Source organism: Penicillium arizonense (genome assembly GCF_001773325.1).
Source record: "Penicillium arizonense strain CBS 141311 chromosome Unknown PENARI_contig127, whole genome shotgun sequence".
NCBI lineage: Eukaryota > Fungi > Ascomycota > Eurotiomycetes > Eurotiales > Aspergillaceae > Penicillium > Penicillium arizonense.
Genome location: NW_019173404.1, coordinates 1 through 9,877, shown reverse-complemented (window position 1 = coordinate 9,877; position 9,877 = coordinate 1). Strand labels below are relative to the sequence as shown.

Genomic DNA, 9,877 nt, shown 5'->3' with positions numbered 1-9,877 from the left:
CACAGATATGACATCCGCACAAGCCATGTCGTATGACGACATAATGGGATACTCGGCCATGGAGGATATGGGATACAGCATGCTCCCAGCCGACTCGCCGCCCGAGAATATGGCCACGGAGGTGGAGAGATCGCTCCGATCACGACCAAACGAAGTGTCAGGGCCGATTATGTATGGAAGAGGGGATCATGATGCATGCGAGAACTTCTTGAGATTCGGACTCCAGGGTAGCGAAGTGTGTTCTTCAGTTCAGTGGTCATTGTACAGAACTAAATATAATGGCAGTTCACCAGGAAGGTCGAAGAAGTGATCGGAAGGCCGGCCTTCCTTCTCCACCAAGGCCCAGTCATCGTCCACTCGTCCGATCGCCCAACCAGCTGGGGAATCAATGCCGCCCACCCTTGCCGAGATGGAGTCTCGGTGTTCCGAACCCTCTCAGGTAACCCGGGGGATAGAGTGACAACCTTCAAGCTCTATCCAATCTCCCAGCACGCACAGGAAAGACGAACACCGAGATCTTTCAATTTGCGATCAAACGAAGTCCTTTTCGTGCGAGGCGGAGTCAAGATGATAATTTCACTGCCTGCTGGAGAATCCTTTGTTTGGGAAGGGTTTTCTAAGGACCCGTGGGGGATGGATACATCATCAGCACGTGAAGCTTTTGCTTTCATGAAGATCTAGTGGAAACCGCGCTGTGGCATGCTGGATCTTCATGTGGTGGACAGGGCATTGCTATTGGGAACAGTTTAGCTAGACAATATAGGTGACTTGTCCGTATTAGCTTACCGGGATAAATTCCATGGATGCATTGATAATTGAACCTTAGGCAAGCCAGAGCTTGCGCCTGATACATGATGTTCGCAAAGTCACCATCTCGCAGCATCTCCATTGTCCTAGCTTCTTCAGCTAAGGTCAAACAGCGGAAAGCAGGAAGGACTGGTATGAAAAGAAGCGTAATCCCAGGTCCAAGTTCATATTCAAATCGTATCAGTCTGCGCCCATGCTGGAGTGCTTTCTTGGTCTTGTGACTTTCGGATAATTTCTCTTCCTGGATGAATGTGGTCATGGTGCCTAGTCGATGGGACCCCGAGCATGGTGTAGGCTTATTGCGTCCAGTCCGTTGAAGCCAATCTTGCTCCCACAAAGCCAGGTTGGTCCATTGGTGGATTTCTTGGATCCGTTGTAACCAGATGTGGGTGTTCTCTCCCGTTGCTATGAGTTCCGCAGCCCGCAGGCATCCTTGGTCCGAAACTCCTTCTAGAATGACTGAGGTCAAGTCGATACTGAGAAAGCGAATAAAAATATCCAGTTGCTTTGATAAGTCTGATAGCAGCCTTTCCGCGGTGACTGAGGTCATGATGACGGTTGGGATTGGTCGTGAGTGCCTAGAATCAGATGGGTTGTGGTCAGCAGGGGTGCGGTGAGCAGGGGTTATCACACATACATCCAGAAAGAGGATAGATCAGGCCATGCCGCAGGATTTATACCTGAACCATAGAAAATGTGTAATGTCAGCACAACTAGCCTTTTTACCACCCCTGAGTATGAGAGACCGTTCTCGCTTCCATTATCCATGAAACTTATTTATTGCTCAAACTTCCTCTTGACGTTGGTTTGTTGGTGCGCATGTCGAAGTGGATCTTAATCACTAAACATCCGCCTGCCATGAACATTTTCCAATTTTTCCAGTGTTTTGGTCGCTCAAAGGTCTGGGAGCTATTTTATCCGTTCCTGCTGACACAAGCTAATATTACGTGTAGAGCACAGCTGTCTTCATGAAGGCAAGGGAGCCCTCCCTCGGCGAGGAGATGGACAGCACCAAGTTAAAAACAGATTGGACACATAACTGGATGTCATACAGTGAATGTAACACTGTCAACAACCCTCCTCGATTGGAAAAACCGATGGATTTTTCCAACACCGGAACGGATGATGTTACTCATTCTCAAGTGGTCAAGGTGCGGTCTATCAATTACGATTTCAAGGAAGGGATTAAAGCCCCCTTTATCGGTAAATTGGAGGTTGAAGTCATCTTCCATGGGACGGTCGTGAAGCATATGCAGTATGGTGACGTGGTGGCGATGGATGGTGGCAAGGATGCAGTGGCAGAATTTGCGCCTATTACGCAGATGTTTATATGAACCGCCTGACAGGCCAGAGATTGGATACATGTATTTTAGTAGTTTTGTACGGTTGTACTCACCTTTTCCAAAGTCGACGTTACCATTCGAGACTATCCAAAGAGGACCCATCAGGGTACTTGGTCAATTCGAAAATCCTTACCATGCACCCTTTAAGGAGACTTGAACATGTTGGAAAAAGAAAGCTGTTCCTCCCACCGAAAACAAAAATCATATCCGCGCTCACAAACGCCACTTACCGTATCCATTAGGAGCTCATTACTACGACATCGATCTCTGTGAACCCAGACCCGTAGCCATGTAAGGGATACAGATAGCGATTGGGCGGACTGCGATATTGAACCGACGTTCAATCGTTTCCCTCATAACCAGTGTTTATTTAGCACACTAAGGAGGGTATGAAATCTGAACCATACCCTATAGGGAAGGCCCGAATGCCAGGATCTTCGCCCCTTGGGAGCTGCATGTTCCTCTCACATCTCACACGGACCACAACATCGATTATGGCTTCCAAGAGCTGAAAGAGAAGGATAATCTAGGATCCCTGGATATAGGCCACCCGTTGACGGGAGATCTATATTGTACAGTTTCAGGGTCTTGGAGCATGCGGTGGCTCGCTCTATGTACATAGCATCCTTATCTGCAACATTGGTCCTGCCGATCACAAGGTCCATTCTACTGTAACCGAACCATATCAGTTGTGATGCTCGACCCGCTATCGAGTACTCAAGCAATTTGCACCAAGCTCCGTGTTCCGTTCAGGGCCACTCTCGATAACTCCCTAGGGAACAGAGCGATCCTAATGTTTGTCGTAGACAGCGTTGAGACTAACGAGAGATGATTGCGATGGAGAAGGTGAAGATGAAAGAACGCCAGCCGCCTCCTGTACCGTAATTTACTACTAGTAAAACCCACAGATACATGTACACTGTAATAACTTTGTGAGGGAATTTTCTGTAAAATTGCTGTGTGGGCCTGCAGCGAAGTGCTAGCCATTGGGGCGTCAACGAATCTGGCCATTAGCGTAAGAGAGCTCAGGCAAAAGTCAACGGGGCTTCTCTCTATCGAGGGCATGTGGCCAATGATGGCCAAGTCATGCTCCGCTAGACCCGACTGATTTGATCACCAGATCCTGCCAATTGCCTGGGTACCAACGGAGAGTATGAGGCAGAATCTCGCATATGCAACGGTCTGCTGGGGTCTCGTTCATTGCGTATGCTGGACTCTGATCGTAATGAACGCAAACAGACCACTTTGTCACATTATAAATGGCTTATTATGTAAATGGTCCGTTTGCCGCGGGCCAACAATGTAGGCAGTAGGTAATCTGAAGGTTCAGACTAAGAACTTGAGCTTGGTCCGGGCCAGTTCGGGACACCTATTTGAGGAAAGAGCGCCTATCATTTGATCCACTCACCCTTCCAAGTCTGGTTGCTAGAATTTCTACTGGACACGAGTGCCTCTGGTGTTGTGCTCCCAGTCAGGTGTAAAATCAGTGTCATGCCCTAGATTGCTGATCGCCCCTTCCGATCTCCGGACCTGCATTTTGGCCAGGACGCAGGATACAGCCTCGTCTCATATTCCTGTCGGCTTCAGCAAACTGAGTGCAGGTAAACCGCCTCCACAGTGTTCTTGGGCATAAAAGACTACAAGCTAATTCATTGTTGTGGCAGCATGTATCAACCTTCTCGGCCAGATGTGACCCATCGAGAAAAAAGTCCTACGCTGCCGCATAAATCAACACCTACATTACCTCCACCGGAGACGGGGCAAGAAGAGAAGCACAATATGGACCAGGACTTAGCCGGAAACACTCAAAGCAAAGAAGACAGTTGAGCCCCAGGCGCGCCCAGGGGACAGCAAAAAGTGCAGGCCGGACGGTATTTGAGGTAACTGGCGCGGCTAACTTACCAGCCTGAGATGATCAAACAAGGTTTGCATCGCTATACTTTCAAACTTGTATTTTCTGCAGTGCTAAGTAGAACTATTGCAGTCCAGCGACAACAACGCCAGCGCCGCGACCCTATTCAGTCACGCAGGGCTCACACTCTTGGTCCTCTGAAACCCTTCCAGACCATCAAACTGGCTCTGCTCATGTTCTCGTTGATGCTCTCCAGTCAGCCATAAAGGCTCAAGTTTTACAAGCACTGAGAATTTTGGGCGTGATCGCTGGGGAGTTCCGCACATACAACCTGGAAATTGAGACAATTGATAAGTGGACAGTAGAAATCATCGGAGTTGATGCAAAACTGATCCCTATATTATCAAATAGCGCGCTCCAATTGATTGCTCCTTTTGAAAGCCTCAATGTCATCCTCACCAAATGCATCACTGCTTCAGGCCCCATGCGAGACCATATTATCAGAGACCAAGCGGTCGAGCTGTTGAATTATATACAGATTTATGCGGAGGAGTACCACCTATTCCAAAATCGAAGATTGTATCTTGATATTGGTAGATGGATAGAAAGGCTCAGCTCAGATACACTCAATGAGCAAGACAAATGAGGCTGCTCTTCCCAGAGCTCGCGAATAGTCTCTTGCTTTTTCCATTCTCTTTTGTTCAGATTGTTATTTTCATGCATATTCCAATCTCTTTCGGATATTCAGGGAGGATATTTTGTGATATATCGGTGCACATCTAAGAGGTTCAATGCCGTTCTCCCCAGCTTTGGGACATCACTGCTCTTATTCCCTTAAACTGAGTTCCAAGCCACTGTTTCACATATCTCCGGCCGTTTCCTCTTGTGGTGGTTCTGCATTTCTCTGGATATAGAGTTGATATCATCTAGTCCAGATACCATGGGCTCAGTAGAGTTTTACCGGGTTACTGGCTCCATCATGAGTCTTCAATTTTGGGGATGCAGAGGTACGATTGAGGCCTCACGTACACTCCGCATCCCCATGACTCTTTTCCGATTTGACGACAGGAGTATCCTTGTTGCACGGATTCATCGTTGGCACCTTCTCGTTCGTATGGTACACTTTGTTGGACCGACTCGTTCACGGAAATACCTGCCAGAATCTCAAGATTATTAGCAACAGGGTTTTAAACTAAGAGAGCATTGTGAGGTTCGACAGACTGAGTTGCGGTTTTCCTCCTTGAACCACATGTCATTTTATATAACACTCGTTGGAAGGATCGCTTCGTGCTTGTTCGAGATGATCGGCAACTGGGTAGGAGGTCAGCTCTTCGTCTACGGAAAAGAATCTTGGCTGATTTCAGAGATGTATAAGTGAATCTGTAGCGCATGGAGGAATGTGAGAGAATGGAAGGAAGAAGGAAATGTCGCGTGAGTGAAACTCGGCCGACCAGGAAGGAGATCTCACTTGAAAGTCTGGAGACATCTTCGATCAAGAGAAGCTGCTCTTGACTTCCCCAAATAGACCAATACTTTCGTCATCGTCTCCTTCGCTGGCTGCACAGCCAAGTAGGACGAGATTGAAGAGGGTCAGGGATCCTTTCGTTGCCTCGGATGTGCTTTGTGGATGCTTTGTCGACAGTCGTTGCTGGGAAAGTGTCAAATGTTGCTTTCTGTTGAGTAAAGGCTGCTTCGATAAACCAAGGACCTCGGTTCTCTTTATTGTACGTTGTTGTTGGATCCTGGGAATGCGAGGCAAAAAGCTTGGGTGAAGGAGAAACTTAACACTGGCTGTCTGTTTTAGGTAAGTAACCCTTGGGTTGTCTACTCTCCACCGCACCCTCACACCTCTTGAGTATTCCAGCCCTGCTTGTCTCTTTCCATCATCAATCCCCCATCCTCTTTGGTCAACAAAATGCGTGTCCGTGTTATAAACCCCGATCCTCTTGTTCTCCTGTCCGGTAAGTTAAATCTCACCGAAGCCTCTAAAGCCTTCCCAACCGAAGCTCTTTGGGCTTGAACTGGAAGGTCTAGCCACCGAGATGCCTTGATAGCCAAGAATCTTTCAGCTAACTAAGAACTCAAACTTGGGTTGAATCATACCAGCTCCAACAACGACAATCCTCAGGCCCACCGAGCTCCTGGCCTTTCCCATCCGTCTCTTCGTTAGCCGATCGTCGTGCATAATTGTTCGAGATTTTTCGACCAAAACACCGTACAAAGCTGATGTCGGCAAGCAGGATCGGCCTCTTGTTCTTGGAGTAAGAAAATTCTTCAATGCCACCGGGTGGAAGACCTGGCCTGGTTCCAAGGGCTAGTCGGACGCCAGCCAGAAGCCCTGCGACCGCACCAGACAGCTCTCACGCTTTGTCGTTTGAACGTGATAGACATCACCCGTATGATCAAACCCCCGCATACTCTACTCTACCGTTATCTGTTGTGGTTAGAATACTGTCTCTAAACCTCAGCCGAAGCTACAGCGGTTGAAGTTTCAATCACATTATTTGTGGTCGTTCATGAAGAGTATCGTGATGCAAGTGAGGGTCTGTCATCAATTCAGAAGGAGGTACAACTGGTGATAAATCTTCAAAGCTTGGCTCGGCTCTAGTGCTCTGTCTGATAGGCGAATGCAGCCCACGTCGTGGGGAAAGATTCACATGGTCAGTCTTCGCACCAAGTTCAAACAATTTGAGCGCATCCTTCTGCCAGACTGCATGTAGGCTATTCAGTAGCCACCAAGTCCATTCCTCGGTTCAATACTCAAGCTGTGCCCCCAATTCTCTTTGCGTACCTGCATGTCAGCAGTCGTTTGTCGTCGAGAATACCAGAGAACCCCCATATTCTCCCTTTCCAAGCCCACTATCCCGCAGCTACCTCCTTTGGACTCCCCGCATCAAAAGACTTTGGGAGGTATAGAATAAGAACCAGTATATTCGGTCTGTTTTGATCATCCCATTGCGGAATAGCACAGAATACAAAGGGGAGTTAAGGCTTGCTGGGAGGTATTGAGCGGTAGCTTCGACCTGCTTTGCATGTCTACTTGATCCATATCAAATCAAAGAGAAAATAGCTGCATAATATCCTAGGCTTCCACTAAAACTACTTCTTTCCACAGAATTCCCTCAAGAAGGTTTCTTTATCCATGTCTCCATTGGCAAAAAAGCCTCGGCCATTTTTAGCATCACGGAGGACCACAGTTTCGTTCTTAGAGCTTGCGCTTCCAATAATTACCATGCTTGTGTTATCGAATGTGCAGCCATTGAAGGTATACGTTCGTTGGTTTTCATGACCGATACCTTGAGGTCCCCGGCGGCAGTCGATGGTGGCTACAGTAATGCAAGTCAATACTCAAGCCACGTACTGAGAGGCGTGTCATAGGTACCCTGTTGTCTCCGTTCATCGGGGTTGGGAAGAAGCCGACTAGACGGAATATGTCTATCATGGGATAGTCGCTTCATGCGAAAAAAAGAGAAATGGTCAGTAACAGTCGTTGGAAGGTACAAGAATATACGGACTGGCTTTAGGGTAGACTTACCTGGTCCTGACTGTCGTGCATCGGAGCCGACGTTGGTTGGGCCTTGACATTTTATTAGCCATAAGACTATCTAGAAAAGAAGGGCTAGTATGAAAGCATGGTACCGAAGCATTTCTGTGCAGGTCTGGCAGAATACGCCCATTCATCACTGTCAGGCTTTCACCTGAATCCGGTTCATTTTGGGCTGATACGCCATGGGAGCTGCCTTTCAGCCGTTTAAAGGTCATTCTGAAAGTTGAGTCTTTTCGTGAAATACCAAAGAGTGTGACCCTGATAAATACCCTAGAATAAGAAGATGAAGAGAAGTCAGAATGTGAGGGGCAATGGATCGACCATGGGCCGACGTGCCAGATTACCCCTAGTATTGTCTACGTATGGCTTGGCATTATTGCTATGCACTCGACCTGGAAACACGGGCTGATCCATCCAGTTGCCGCGGGGCCCTGCGAGCAAGGTTCAGCCATTAAGACCAGGTCATGCAACCGGTTATGATTCAGACCCGACGTTGGCGCCAGTTGCGGCTTGCTCGGACGAACTATTTCAGGCAAGATCCAAGTTTGGTGCCTTTACGCTATCTTTCAATAGGAATGAGAGCATGGTCACATAATATGTTATGTGGTTAAAGCATTTCACTAGTACAATGCCCTGAGAGCGAGAAAGAAGCGCCAATCCTTTCCCCCAATTCTCGTTAATAGAGATCTATCCTACTCCCCGGCGATCCGGAACTATCTCTTTCATTCTTACTCATTGTTGAATATACCGTTCACTATTGAGAAATGTCCTGAATTAGTTAATTCTTTATATGCTTGGAATGAATAGCGAGTCCTTTCAAGGTTCTCCACTCCGGATCAACATGGACACCGGGGACCAGTTCGCATTTGGTCAGATGAGTTACCCATACTCATACACCTCACCGCAATGCCTTTCATCATACCACTCAGCCGTTGGCGACAGGTCTTTTGAGGCTGGCTTTCAAACCCGGGACTTAATTTACGGGTTACCTGCTCCATCACCCTGCTTGGCAACTCCCGCGGTCTCTCCCTCTCCTCCACCCTTGCGCCCCAAATATTGCGTTATCGAACCTCGACCCAAGAAAGATGGTTCCAAAGCCGGGAAGGCTGATGAGGTTGTACGAACCAAGTCTAGCAAACGTCAGGAAGGTGAAATGCGCCGAAGTAGCCAACGTCCAAAGAGAAGCAGCGAGCTTAAGCCCACCCAACTAAAGGCCGATACCAGCTTGGTATCTCTAACTAAGCCCGGGAGAGAGAGGTTTGGATTGTCCATTCATTTGATGCTGTCTCATTTCACGTCTGACCCGAGAACCACAAAATTCAGTACCGAGCCCTGCAACCAATATACGGATTCCGACTTGTGCTCGAGCAATCAAGTCCCTACCTTCACTCCTGGACCCATACCACCTGCAAATGGCTCTGCAAGCGCAGCGAGGATCGAATCGTCAGTTTTGACCAGCGATGCATCCGGAGCGCTTGTCGGTGGCCGGCCAACAGATCACCAAGGCTTACACCAGCCCATTATCCAACCAAATAACAACAGCGATGGCCAGGCTTGTCATTTAGGATAAGCCAGAGCCACAGTCATATGGAAGCAAGCTACACTGGAGTGGCAGCGCATCTTGAAAAGTCCCAAGTTCTGCAATCGCTGAGCATCGTGAAGGATTATATGGCGAAGCATCCTTTGATCTTCGAAGAACAAGCACCCGAGACGGTTTAAAGATGGCTTGTTGGTATTGAAACTATGGATGTACCAAGATCGGTGTCCGAGAGAATGTAACAGGTTGGTTGAATGGTAGGACCGGGTTAATTCAATCAATATGGATATATAGAACCCACATCAATACCACCCGGTGCTTCCTTAGTATTCTCTTGAGTGAAGGAGACAACGCAAAATCAACACTAAACTTCTTTCAGCAGGATGACTTTCCGTTACCAATCATCATATTCTTTCCGTGTATACATACAGTATGACTGTGACAACTATTGATATTGATTGAATGTGGTGCCGTCGGCGTTTAGCATGCTTGTCTATAAAGCAGGAAAGTGGTGATCCAATACTAGTTGTTCTATCGAGAACAGTCTTCATTTTCTGGTTGAGGACCCGCTGTTCCCGAAGCTTCCAGTCAGTGGACATTTTGCCAACAGAGGACGCGGTTTTATCAGATAAAACATACTTTTCTTCTTTCTATGCTGAGTGATGTGGTCGGCGGTGATTAGTGGCTTTTCAGGGTTGCCTTGCTTGATAGAATGGGAAGAGCCTACACATCAGGATTTAAGACCTGGGTTTGATCCTGCGAGTTTGAATACCAGACTCACTATGTTTTCA

At 47.7% G+C, this 9,877-nt stretch overlaps 3 protein-coding genes across 3 annotated transcripts; 2 read left to right on the top strand and 1 right to left on the bottom strand.

Annotated features, from left to right (window-relative positions):
* Nucleotides 1-23: 23 nt before the first annotated feature.
* PENARI_c127G05086 (uncharacterized protein) lies at nt 24-2,141 on the top strand (the record flags this gene model as incomplete). Its single annotated transcript, XM_022637951.1, has 2 exons — nt 24-121; nt 1,761-2,141. Exons 1-2 carry the CDS (start codon nt 26-28, stop codon nt 2,139-2,141), a joined length of 477 nt encoding a protein of 158 aa, XP_022482193.1. The 5' UTR covers nt 24-25.
* A 4,960-nt stretch (nt 2,142-7,101) lies between these two features.
* On the bottom strand, nt 7,102-7,764 carry PENARI_c127G11181 (uncharacterized protein; the record flags this gene model as incomplete). The annotated part of the gene is made up of 4 exons (XM_022637953.1): nt 7,102-7,328; nt 7,364-7,454; nt 7,538-7,579; nt 7,642-7,764. 4 exons carry the CDS (start codon nt 7,762-7,764, stop codon nt 7,102-7,104), a joined length of 483 nt encoding a protein of 160 aa, XP_022482192.1.
* Nucleotides 7,765-8,390: 626 nt separating this feature from the next.
* PENARI_c127G10593 (uncharacterized protein) lies at nt 8,391-9,119 on the top strand (the record flags this gene model as incomplete). The annotated part of the gene is made up of 1 exon (XM_022637952.1): nt 8,391-9,119. One exon carries the CDS (start codon nt 8,391-8,393, stop codon nt 9,117-9,119), a length of 729 nt encoding a protein of 242 aa, XP_022482191.1.
* Nucleotides 9,120-9,877: the final 758 nt, after the last annotated feature.